We start from the raw sequence: 14115 nt of genomic DNA on the forward strand, positions 1-14115 counted from the left end.
TGTTCTCCCGCATGTTCTGGGCTTTCTCCAATAAGCCATTACCTAATCTTTAAATCTTTATTATAAGAAATTGACTAATTAGATAACATATCTTATTAGAAAGCCTATTCATTTTTATCTCCCGCTCTTTTGCACGCTGTAGTATCTCAATCTCATGCTCTTTTGTTTTCAGACGAGACATTATAATAATCCATGTAAATGAGCTGAATCCTGTGAAAATGAGCTCCCTACAGCAAGGAAACAGATTCCTGCCGTTCTCGAACAATAATTTACAAAGAAAACAATTGTCCATGCAAGGTATAATAATAGCTTCATAAAATGTATGGTTTATAAATTGAATGTAAAATTGATATATGATACAGTCCTTGCTTATATCTTATGTCTATTCGGGATGTTCTTTTTATAGGTGGTCTTCCTCAAAGTTTGAGCGGCAGCGAAACTGATGTTTCTACGTCCAACGAAAATCTGAGCAACGAAGAGAGATATGTCATAAGGCATACAGCGCGACAAGAGCCGCAGGGTCAGGAAAATCAGCAACAGAGTCCTTCCAGATCTTCCAGTCACAAAGAGAATATACCAAATATTCAGGTGCATCCAAAACATATGCAAAACTAATATAGGCTTATTCTTTTATTGCTGCACTGAACTGCTCTAGAAGAGAGAGAATGTTTTTTCTCACGCTCTTTACCAAATTTCACATAAACATATATACCTACTTCACTTTAAGCGCACAGAGAGTATTCAGTTATTTACTTATTCAACTATGAAAGACAAATTTCATATCGCTTTCCACTTAACATTTGCAACGTTTGCAAGCATCATTTCATCCTCATTTAATATTTGAAAACAATAAAGATGAAATAAAGCCCTAGACACAATGCGAGGGAATGACGATAGCGATAGAGATAACATGATTTCAACTTATTAGAACCTAAAATTCCGGTGTATCCGATATCTGATTGAAACCGTGTTATTCTTATCACTATCGCTATTTCCTCACATTAGGCGAGCTCAAAACGGCAAAGCGGCTAAATACGCTTGCCGAGCGATCGAATATGATTGGTTGGATCTATAAGTAATAACCAATTATATGTTCATTTACTCGGCGAGCAGGCTAGCCGCTTTGTCAACGCTTTGATAAAGCGACTAGCTTGCTCGCTGAGTAAATGAACATATTACTTATAGATCCAAATTATTTGTTCCGAATGCTACAATCGCTACGTAAACGCTTCAGCCAACCCACCTTCCGAGGTGAGGCAGCGGGAGCAAAAACGATGACGTATCCAGAATTGCTGGAAGCGTCTGAGTTTTATTATCAATACAGATGATAACTGCAGGGAAAAAATTTAATTTTTTGGCAATATACAATAATATATAAAATATTATCCAGTGAGAAATGACAATAAAATCAACATTGAATTGATGTCGATTCGACGTCGATTCTACTGTCATTTCTCACTGGATATAGCATTGAAAATATGGGTACTTCTTTATACAGTATTTATATAATAAAAAAATCATGAATTTAATAATTTATTATCGAAAGATTTATGTTAATTATCGTAAATTTTTGTCGATAATGTCATCATTCTTTAATTATCCTCGGGCCCCCGAGGCCCCCTTAGTATTGTATATTATTTAAAGCTGTCTTAAATTTAAATCTTAAGATATATATGATAAACCAATCAGAAAATATTCATATCTTACAACAATTCTCAAGATGAGTTTTAAAATAAGAACCGATTCTATAAATATATCGATTTCTGAATACAAAATCTTAAAATTATAGTTAAAACGATCTTAAATATCCCTACTGAGAAAAAAATCACGTTACAAAATTATATAACGGAATCATGCAATTAAGACAAGTAAATCATATAACGAATTGTTCTAAATTAGAATACGCGATTTTTCAAAATTGCGTAATTTGAAAAGTGACATGATATGTTTTTTTTTCCTTTTATTTCTATCATTCAATTCTTTAAAATTTGATTATAAAACAACGTGATGGACAAAATTATTTCTAATTAATTTAAAAAATATCATAATTTTTTTTAATTCGCGTATTGACAATCTTAGTGTAACAATCTGTTTACTTTTGTCTTAATTATACGATTTTGTTATGTAACTTTGTGACGTGATTATTTTCAGTAGGAATAAGAAATTGTGTCGTAAAAATTTCATGTTTTAGAATACTTTTTGACAAATTTTAGAATTTTATAAAAATTTTAGTTCAATTTCAGCAATTTTTCAATTTGTTAAAAAATTCACTTTTATATAATAAAATTTCAGCAAATTTTTAGCAATTTCGCTAAATGTTCCAAAACGTGGAGTAATTTCAGCGAAATTTTTTTATCAGATGAGATACAATTAAAAAGCACAGGCAATAGAAATAGGAAATAAAGCCGTGATGAAACTAAAGATTTTGGAATTGAATTGGAATTTAACCATTCAGAAGAAAGAAAACTAATCTCAAGTTTAATGATTTTACTTTGGTTGATTAAATTCCAATCCAATCTCAATCTCTATCTCTAACATATTATATAATCACGACTTAACAGATTTCGATCTATATTATTCCTTGTTTCTACTGTCTTTTCTATTCAATTGTATTTTTGGCTTTACGTGTCTGAATTCTTTTGCAATTCAACGCGTTTTCTTATCTAAACTAATATGGTTTATCACGATACAGGGAAACCTACATAACAGGAATAGTTTGAAAGACAGCTTGAACGGGTCTAACAGGAACAGCCTAAAGGAGAGCTTGAACGGTTCGAATCGAAACAGTCTGAAGGACAGCATCAATGGATCCAATCGAAACAGTCTGAAGGACAATTTGAGCAATCGCACCAGTGGCTCAAACAGGAGCAGCCTGGACGTCTCGACAAGTTCTTACAATACATTAATTATACATAACGCTAACGAAGATAACTCATGGATACCATCTGGAAGGTAAGTCTCCCTTTTTTTTATCAACAACTTTAGAAATTATTTTGCATCTCTGATTTGTGAACAGGTTATCGGGGATAGTAAGAGAACACGGAGATATGGGTTACTTGTACTGCGATGGAAAAGGCCATTCCAACAGTCCTACGATACAGTCCTTGTCCAATTTGCCGCACGAAGATTACGATCAATCAGGTGGAGGTTGCCAAGAAATTACGGATATCCCGGATGATTATCTTAATCAATCTCAGGTATACTATTAGTATAACAATTAATACATATGTAGCTAACGTATATCATTGAAACGTTCTATCTTATTTTCTTGCCAAACTTTAAATACATATCTATTTTATCTTGAAACGATAGATAATATAAAAATGTATTTAAATGATATCTAGATTTTTTACTTGAAGAATTCTAAATATTACTCTCAAACGATTTTTGAACGGACAATCTCGGCTGATTAGGAAACGAGGATTAGGAAATGTTGATTATCAATAATATAATATATAACCATAAGAGAAAAAAATTTGTAGTGGATAACAAGAAAAAAAATTAATTTTTTACCTTGAATTTCATATGAATAATTACAAGTTGTAGTAAAAATTGAAATATCTATATACGATTTTCGAAAAATCGAATCGATTTGTTCCAATCATATACTTGTCCAGTAAAGATGTAATTTTTTTCTTCAAATTATCGAGATAGGCCGGAACATTTTCGTCCATTTCTCATGAAAGAGTTTGTTTCTGAACATAAACAAAATATTTGAATTTATATACATACACTGTACTGTTTTTATATACATTGTTTATTATTTATATACTAATCATTTAAAAATCATACCTGTACTCTCAAGAAATAATCATGATTATGAAAGTAGTTGAAAGTATTGAAAGTTATAGCTGCAAAGAGATTTTGTTTGCTGTGCCTAAGTGTTTTACGTTATTTTAAGGTTGAACGTAATAGCTCTATCTTTTCATGCGCTTTTACATAAAGAAAAACGAAAACATATTGGAGGTATTTTAGACGTTTCTCCGAATTTGTTTAATTCCGATCTATAGATACGCATATGCACTTTACAGGTTTTGAAACATCTAGCAAAAGAGGTGAAAGTGCCACCGTATCCTAATAGCAGTGGTAGTTTAGAAATGAGATTAGGAGAGATAAGAATAAGAGACGGCGACAGGGGGAAGCAGAACGACAGCGAGTACGAAGGCAGATCGACACCATGCTACGTACCTCCACTGTTCAAAAACAAACACAGGCTCTTCGGACCGACGGAAAAGCTGACTGTATCGCGATCGCAACCCGACTTATCCAGGATCAAGACAGACATCGATAATTACAAACTTCGAACAATGTCGCCCCGGTAACGTAATATTTTCCATTCGTGTGCTTTTCTCGCGCAATGATCGCAATATTTAGTTAACAAACCTGAATTCTCCACAGACCTCAGACCAAAGGACGGGAGGAGTTGGAAAGGGAAACTGGCGAAGTATGGCCGTCTTCGGAGATGATTCAGATAGTGATCCAGGAGAACAGCGTGTTGAAACTCGAGCTGGAGCGCTACTATAATAAGGTTGCCAAGACACAAAAACTAGAACAGGAGATAGCGAAAGTGCATCGTGTCCACGAGGAGCTTGCGGCGTCCTGTGAACGACGAGAGAAGCTGGAGCGTGCCGCTCGAATGAAGTTGCAGAACGAATGCCGTCGTTTGACCGAGCTAAATCGCGCATATAGAGACCAGATCGATCTGCTGTCCGTGCGTACGGACAGCCCGCCGATAGTCGACACATTGCGGAAGGAATTATCACAACGCGAATTACTCATTGGACAGCTCCTTTCTCAAAGTACGATTCGTGCCGATTACACATTACGTAGAAATATGACTTCTTCTTAAATTATTATATTATCTTTTCGTGTGCTTTAGACAAAGAATTGACCAATGCGAAAGAGAGGCAGGAGATCGAACTGACGGCTCAGCGGGCCACTTTGCAGGAACAACGTACGCACATCGACATTTTGGATACCGCATTAACGAATGCACAAGGCAATGTTGTGCGGCTTGAAGAAGAAGTAAATTGATTTATTAATAATATCGATAAAGTCATATATAAATAATTACATTAAAGTTAAATTATATATACAAATAATTAATTAAGTTTTACAATTCTAATTTATTTAAAAAAAAGAGAAATTTCATAAATAATTAATTACACTCACAACAATTATATGTTAGTGTAGACGTTGATTGAAAAATTACTTCTATTTATACAGTGTCGAAAGAAGCAAGTGTATGTGGAAAGGGTGGGCCAACTTCAGAGGGCCTTGTCTTCGCTCCAAGCGTCTAGCGATAGACGAGAAGAAACCGAGAGACAATTGAGAGGCCAATTGGAAAGGGAGTTGCGCGAGGGTGGCGGAGGTGGAAGCGAGCAGACGTCGAGCGGCGAGACGATCGCGGACTTGAAACGACGATTACGTGAACGGGACGAGAAGATCATGTCGCTCGAGGGCGACGTCGCGAAGTGGGAACAACGCTACCTCGAGGAAAGCGCGCTGAGGCAAGCAGCTATCGATGCTGCCAGTTTGCCAAAGTAAGTTGTTCCTTTTCTTATTTTTTTCCATCACACTCGTCTTTTTTCCTTATGCTCTCTGTTTATTTCTGTGATTAGAGACGCAAAGATCGCTGCTCTAGAAAAAACCAGTCAAGACGCAGAGAAGTTAATCGCCGAGGCTCGCTCGGAAAAGATGAAACACATGGACGAAGTACATGCCGCGCAAAAGAAACTGGCCGATCTCGAATCTAGGTAAGAGGAATATATTCGACGAATTATAGCGATCGCTATATACTTAGAGGAAAATATACTAAATTTTAATAAATATTTGTTTACAGTTGAATAAACTTTTTTATAATTATTATAACTATAAAATGGTTTATTCAACTATATGTATATTAATTCTCTACATATAAACTTATTATCACCTCTGAAATTGGTACTACTATGTTTTTCTCCGTGTGTACTTACGAGTCATTGTGCGACGTAATCAATATGTTTCTTACTCTAACAGAATGAAGGATTTGGAGTCCAAGCTAGCCGAGAGAGACGCTATGATCAAGGTGCTGCAAAAGCACACGTACGACAAAGCGGACAGCAGTAGCAGCAGTGGCGTGGGCAGCTATCCCGCCGCGCATTCATCTCACTCAAGTACGTCGGCGGATCATCATACTACTCTGACAAGTACACCGGAACTTGGTAAAGAGATCTCCAGATAATTCATTGATCCCAGATAACATTATGTTGCATAAGATATTTATTAGGTGCTTGAATTAATTCTCGCTGTTTTTTGTTTAAAACCTCGTGCTTATTTTATCAAAAAAGTATCTGATATTTTATTCACAATATTGTTCATTAAAAATTGTAAACTTTTCTCACTTTTCGGGTAACAAATAGATTTTGCGGTAAAAAAAATTCAGGTTCTTTCGAAGCGATCCAGTCATCGAGTTATTTTTTGATATCTTTGAAATAACTGAAGTGCTGCTCAGAAAGACCATGCTTCGACCGAAACAAATGGTAATCTGATAGAGTAATGTCTGGTGAATATAGGACAGGTGAGGTAAGACATCCCATCCAAGTGCCTCCAAGATTTCCTTCATTGGTTGTGCAACATGTGGTCTGGCGTTGTCATGGAGAAGAATAACTTTATTATGTCTTTTGGCGTATTGCGGCCGTTTTTCTTTGAGTGCTCAATTCAAATCGAGTAATTGACGTCGGTAGCATTCATCATTAATGATTTGACTCGGTTGCAGCAGCTCATAGTACACGATACCGATTTGAACCTACCAAATGCACAGCATGACCTTTCCATGAATATTTTGTTTTGGCATTGATGTTGGTTCGTCGGAACGCACCCATGATTTCTTGCATTTAGGATTGTCGTAACGAATCCATTTTTCATCGCCAGTCACAATTTGAATGACTTCCGTTTTTGTCTTTAGAGCAGCAATTCACAAAAAAAAATCTGCATTAGATATCTTGTGCAATATGTATATGTTATCTAGGTAGGATAATTCTATCTGAGTTGTGATAATTCTAACAACACCTTCCTTCTCTGGTTTTTTGCACGAAAAGTGAGCAGCGTACTCGGCGGTGGCAGCGGCTACGGCAGCACCGGCTCCTATGGCGTTACCGACAGTTATAAGTATAGAAAGCAGGGCAGCTTTGAGCAGACTAATAAGAGTCTTGATGATCAACTGAAAGAGCTAGATTCTCAGCTGCTTAGCAAGGTAGGCAGAATGAAACAGAGCATATCGCGTGCGTTCTAGCCATCGGATGATTAATTCTCAAAAGCTTTCGAGTCTTGAATGGCATTTTACGTTATCGCTGTTATCATCGGATTTCACTTTGCCCGCGTTGTCTCGCGTTACAATATTATTTGTAACCATTATTACGTGCGCCGTTTGATACTATTTACATTTTGCCTACATTAATTTTACTTTTTTTTTCATCAATAGAGATACACGTTAATTTACGGACGATCGATATTTTGAGTTCTTTAGCAACCTTTTTAATAGTCGCTGCTGAATCATGCAAATATTACAGGTCACACATTCGAAGGTATATCCTTGCGTTGCTGTGTATGGCTCTTTGGAGTACCTTTCGTTATTGCTACTGTTTTTTTCTTTTTTCTTTTTTTTTATTAATTAAGAAGCTGTTCTTGATTAAGAAGCTGTAAGAAGCGAGAATAGCCAACGTGTACGTTCATAAAACGAAGAGAAATCTCAATCAAATTGCTCTCACATGACAAACTTAATACAGAACCGAGAAACGTTACATTCTGGCTATTCTCTGGTTGAAGTTATTTGAAAGCTAATCGCATAATTGTGTGATTTAACAGTCTAAAATTTTATTTTTATTTTTGTACACTTATTGAAAGAATTGTGTTACTTTTAATTTTTCCGAATAACGTTCGTTGCTTTTATGCACATGTGCGTGCATAAATCCTTTTTTGGTGCCGTTTTCGTTTTATTTTTATTTATTTTCCCGAATATGTGTATTAACAGTTTGTCAAAATTGTGCCCGAGTAGCTAGCCAAAATAGATCTCACGTTTTACACAGATTAATCTCTTTCTTTTTTTTTCGAATTATTCCACTAATTCCTCTTGGCTGATCTCCCTCACCTTTTCTCCTGTCCGTTCGTTATCCTCGAATGTGCATGTGCGAGCGTTTTATACGGCGAGCACTAACCCCTTTTCCAGGTCCCGGCCTCCTATCTGCAACCCGTGCGTTCTTTCTTTCTTGTTTCAGCGGGCACTTTGCTGTTTTCCAGGATTCTCTAATCCAGGCACTGCGTCGCGAAAAGGAAAAATACCCAAGCCACTACTGGCGGGTGTAGATAGCACAGGTACCTCGAGTACCGCCTCGAGCAAAAGTCGGCTGCTGGACGACTCGTCCGGTAGCGGAGGCGACGTGGTATCGTCGAGCATAATCGAGTTCGCCAACGCAGCGGCCAGGCTGAAAGGTACTATCTCGCGACTGTCGGACGGCGCTGGCGGCAAGCCAACCGAGGATATGATGCTGCTCGAGAAACAGGGTAGAAGCTCGCAGCGGCAACGGATGGCACCTCCGGAGATAGGCGGCGAGCCACGTCGCGCCGGGAGTCTGCCGCCTAGCTCGTTACCTCGACCGCCGAGGGCACTCAAGGCGACCAGCGCCAACTCCCGCTACTGTCGCCTAAGCGATACGGAAACGCGCAAGAAATCGGACCCCGGACCAGGGATGCTGGACACGTCGTCCACGATGGGCGGCGCGGTCGGTGGCGGCGGCGTGAAGATGATTCGCGACTCCTCCGGTAGCTGCAACATTGAATACGGTAGATTCGACACCGGTGCCGCCATCGCCGCGAAGGCGTCGCGCAGCAAGAAGAAGAACTCCGTGGAGAGCTTCATGTCGAATAGCTCGCTGAAGAAATCGTCAGTCGGCTCGGGGATGACGAGCAACGGCGGCGGCGGCGGCGGTGGCAGCGGTCATGAGTATGAAAGGTTGCAGTCTGACATGATCACGATTAGCAATCGCAAAAAATCAGTTGGCTGCGCGTTGGAGTCAGCGGTACGACACAGGGAGATGCAGAGTCGCTCGTTCATACCGCCGCCGTCGTCTCGCACCCGCATTGGCGAATACGGTCGTCTGAGCGACGGCGAGTCCTCGGTAGCGGCGGTGGCGGCGGCGGCAGCTGCTGTTCTCAAGGGAGGCAGTAACACCTCCTTGAGGAAGCAAACGGGAGCGAGTGGCTCGTCGCGCGGACAGAGCACCGGCAGCACCGTGAGCAGCAAGAGCGGCCGAGACTCTGGCGGAACTGCCAGCAGCGAGGCGTCCACGGCTTCTCTGCCACCAACCAAGGTCAGGTCGATACCGCGTCCCGGAAATTACCGCATTCAATTCTGAGCGGCTTGTATTTATTATGCGCGACACCTGGACCGAGGGTCCAGTCTCAATTGAAGGACCAATCTCGGCCGGAACTGCTTAGGTAGCACGTGTTGATTCATTACGTCTTGTATATCCGCCGACAGTGTTGGACTTTGAAGGCACAGTCGATTTTTTTATTGCGAACTTTGGTAGATAAATTTAATTTATTATATATTATCTGTTAAAATATATATTATTACATGTTATATATATTAACAGATTTAATCCTGCTGGTGATAATCTTCTGTTTGTCAGTCTATTTGACCGAAAATATGATTAATTTTTCCTTACTAATATTTTATTTAAATTATTTTTCTAGTATTTAATGACTGTGTTACTGTACGATCATTTTTTGTGAAATATTTTATTTTTTAGAACTTTTTAATTATATTTTAATTATATTGACTCAAACGATTTGATCATGTAGTAAATTTGAATAGATCAGTCGGTTATTCTATAAAAAAATAAGGAAAATACATAATTCAACTATTATAATAGTAGAGACTTGTTAGAGTTTTCACAAGAATGTGAAAAATGTTTTCAGATTTTTTTTACAATTCGGAATAATACAAAAAGCTGCACTGAAGTTTGAAGATTCTGATGGCGAACGAAAAGTGAAAATTTTACATTATCGACGGATATATTTCCTAAACATATCTAATACTTTATAACTATTTAGAAAACATATAAAATCAAAGGCCTGTTTTTTTTTTAAACTGGACTTTTTGCATGATTCATATTTTCTCTTTTCTCCAAAGTGGAAAGAAAAGGAAAAGAAATGAACCGTGCAAGAACTTTAGCTAAATAGAATAATAGACCTCAACATGTGCTACTTAGGTGATCTCAAAATGCGTGACACGGTTCGAGTAGCAAATCTTGATTACCGTCCATTAGATACTCGTTTCGTATCTGAATCCGACGGTTTTAAAAAGGGGAAATCCGCCTTCAGAGGATTCGTTTTTCTGATAATTTAGAATATCAAAGGAGTGTACCAAAGATTGATCCAAAAATAGATTTTCACCGGTATAATTTTATGAACATTAAAGTTTCATGAAAGTATGTTTAGATGACCAATCTTTATGATATTTTAGACCAATTTTGGCATACACCTTATTAAAATTTTGGTTGGATTTCGCAGTCCTAACGAATTCTCTCTCTCGATTTTATACGTATAATCGCGAGTCTCGAGAGAGAATCTCGGCGGAACGATTCTGTGTTTATATAAATTTTAATTAACTATTTAACTATTTAATTCTTAAACCAAAGAGCGACTATTGAACCGTTTCGCATTTTGAGATTACAAGTTTCGACGACTAGTCCTCTTAAGTCTGAGCGTGTTCTGAAATGAGATTTGAGCGTAAAAGAGCTATAAATGCGGAGTCGATTAGTGTGAGAGTGTGATTCTGACGCCGAGCGTAAAGTACAAGTTTTCGCGTTAAGACGAATACGAGTTTTCGTCGATATTTCTCGTCGAGTCTCGTTGTAACGTAACCACGAGCTTACGGTGCGTGTAAGCCACGCGATACTAAGGATGGCCATAACGGGGAAGCGCCTGAGCTGGCGCGTCGCGCCATTACGATTACTATTTACTATTTAGTAAGCCAATCGCCAGGCCATAATGGACACGAACACCACGACCTATAAACTAACGTAGCGCGCGCGCGCGACGTAGCATATGACCTAGTCATTACCAAAGTAACTCTCTCGGTAGAATAGGAAAGAAGAATTGTCTTCCCTGATCGCGTCTTGCGTGTAACGGCGGCCTTTTAGGGGGTAACAATCCCCCGCGCGAAGTGCCTTTCTCGTGGATCGCCTCGTATGTGATCCACCTTTTATTGTAAACGTGCGTCCCCGTTTTTCTTTTCATAGAAAAGAAAACCGGGAAATTTTCTATTTCAATCTTCTATTCGGAATTTTCTATTCCGACAAAAGCATGTTGATTCTTCAGTTCCGAAAGCTCGATCCTAGATTGATCAAATCTGGGCGCCGAGAAGGAAGGAAGGACCGAGTTGCAAGTGGAAAGGAACTGCGTCGACGCACTTTGATCCTGGAACAATTCAGAGTGTTTACTATCTGAAAAAATCTAGAAAACCTGAAATTATCAGAGGATTTCTTTTTATTTTCGAAAATCAGGGAATTTTATGGAATTTTATTAGAATTTAAGGTAATTTCTCATGTTGACGTTTATTTTTAGCGTCTTTCTGCAAAGATTGCTTTAATTTTTCTTGATAATGCTTTAGCATCAAATAGGTGCTTTTAACGTCAAACGTGATTAAAATTGACGCTTGATATTCGCTTGACATTGGCCTATTTTAACTTAAAAAATGAGTGTCGAGCATTAGTATGAAATTGTATATTTAGAGAAATTTTTGAAATTTTACTTTTTAAATTTTATCCCTTTCTGAAAAAAAAATACTGCTTTAATTTTTCTTGATAAAATGTAAAGTGTTGACAATCAATTAGCAATATGTATTCTCGTATGTCTCGCGAGTTTTTTTAAATAAATCAAAGTAGAAAACAATACTTAACAATAGAGTAGTTTACTAATTCTATATTGTATATAATGAACCTTCTGTGTACTTTTTTTTACAAATTTCGTGACTCGAATTCATTTGTATGATAGACATAGTCTAATGAAATCCCTACTTTTTATTATTGAAAAAACAATGTTGATATATAATCATTGTTTCTAGGTGTATTAATTTTTAATGTAGTTTATTTGCTGCATACACTCCAATTTATTTTAAAATTGCATTAAAAATTCTCTAATTTTACTTAAAATTCAAAAATTCTTAGGGAATTTTTTTTACAAGATTTCAGTAAACATCTTGATGTTCCTTCCTTTCTTTTCTCAGTTTCGGCGGCACGTAACACGTAATAATGCACGTTATTCGATATAGAGACGATACTTCTTTTCGCGTAGCTTTATCGTAATGTAATAATCTTTCCTGGAGATCACGTAGATATAGAAAGTCGGATTATCTCATTTACCTAGCTGTTATTTTGACGTTACTATTTTTTTTCAGGACGCGTGACGATTAAGTTAGTCTTCTCGCGCTTAGAACACGGAACAAAGCGATAAACGAAAAACGCTAAAATGTAAAACTTTATTAGGTATATTATCTCTTGCGATATATCTATATATTATTATTATTATTATTATTATAATATGCGTCTCTGTGTTCTGTCAATATTTGTACAGACCGCTGTATACATCAATACAAAGCAAGAAAAAGATCTTCTCTAGGACTGATAATAAAAGTTCAGAGTTTTTACTATCTAAAAAAATTTGAAAATCTAGAATTTTCGAGAATTATTTTTTACTCTTGAAAATCAAGCATTTTCATGAAACCTTATCGGTACTCATGAAAATTTTTTAAATGTTACTTTTAAATTTGAATTCCGATCAAAGAAAAACTATTTTCTTTCTGAAAATAGTATTTCTTTGATCATTTTATTCTTAATAAAAAAATGCAAATTTATCAATAATTATAGTTATAAATTATATTAAAAAGTTCTTTAATCCTTCTTAGAATTTTGAATAAAAATACCTGAAAAATCCGGGAATTTTTTTACAAGGATTCAGTAAACACTCTGACAAGAAGATCTTTTGAGATCTAGTTAGATCTAATGTGGCTTTAATAATTTTGACCATTAATTCATTAATCTCTTGAATCGATGATTTCCTTTATTTATATGAGCATGGGAGAGTCGCGAGCGAATTACAAAAAAATATATCGCAGCAGATTATATATATTTACATATATATATATATAAATATATGTATGTATAATACAAGTCAATTCTTAATTATATGTTAATACTCCAGGGGGTGACAATTCTTCATTTTTTAATTGATATTTTATCAACTTTTATTCCAAACTGGAAATCACTTCTCTTTAACCAAAATTTTTTCTATTAATTTTTTAATTTGTTTTATTAATTAGTGATAGAAATGTGTTAAGACTCCTGAAGATTCCATAATTTTTTTTCTTTCATGGAATATCCAAGATGTAAATGTAGATCATTATATCTTGGAATAGAATAACATTTTTAAAGTTTAAAGCTCGCTTTTCGCTGTATTATAATTTGCTATTTCAACGAAAATTTAGACAAAAAGAATTTCTTTTTTTAAACAGTTATGATACGAATTTGGACACCAAAAAGATAAATCTGATTAAGTGAGAGAAATTCTATATTCAATCAAGACAAGGCGGATGTATGAATTTATATATGCCTATCCATATATCTGATTCTGCACACCGTGCGCCGAAATCTTTTTTGGTCTTAAAATCTAATCATGAGCAGAATAGTAATATCACTTATTAAATTGATAAGCAATTAAAAAATTTTAAAATATTTTTTTCATTTTTGCTCTAATTTTTTAAAAAAAGATTTAAAAAATCACAAATATACATATTTTAAAGTTATTCGAAATAATGATTGTAATGTTGATGATTTAAAGGATTTATAAAAAATTTTCGAGTTACACACAAAACAAGAAACAAAATGCTCGGAAAATAAAATTTAAATGATCTATTTTTTAATGATATGTTTTTGGCCTTCGAATTCACCCTCTGAAGTAGAGAATATCAAATTAAAGAATTACCTTGTGTACCATAAATGTCTCCTAATATAATTCATCGTATTTATTTGTGTTACATATTGGAAATTAGTTATCTAATATATGCACGCGTACGCG

General features: G+C 36.3%; 1 protein-coding gene across 1 annotated transcript; it reads left to right on the plus strand.

Annotated features, from left to right (window-relative positions):
* The first annotated feature begins 218 nt into the window (after nucleotides 1–218).
* LOC108778700 (uncharacterized) lies at nucleotides 219–9532 on the plus strand. Its single transcript, XM_018545943.1, has 12 exons — nucleotides 219–297; nucleotides 407–588; nucleotides 2693–2952; nucleotides 3017–3197; nucleotides 4032–4318; nucleotides 4399–4799; nucleotides 4880–5025; nucleotides 5227–5543; nucleotides 5622–5756; nucleotides 6019–6203; nucleotides 7080–7234; nucleotides 8256–9532. Exons 1-12 carry the CDS (start codon nucleotides 219–221, stop codon nucleotides 9390–9392), a joined length of 3465 nt encoding a protein of 1154 aa, XP_018401445.1. The 3' UTR covers nucleotides 9393–9532.
* The last annotated feature ends 4583 nt before the right edge of the window (nucleotides 9533–14115 follow it).

The sequence above is a fragment of the Cyphomyrmex costatus genome, unplaced genomic scaffold, assembly GCF_001594065.2.
Source record: "Cyphomyrmex costatus isolate MS0001 unplaced genomic scaffold, Ccosl1.0 scaffold508, whole genome shotgun sequence".
Classification (NCBI taxonomy): domain Eukaryota; kingdom Metazoa; phylum Arthropoda; class Insecta; order Hymenoptera; family Formicidae; genus Cyphomyrmex; species Cyphomyrmex costatus.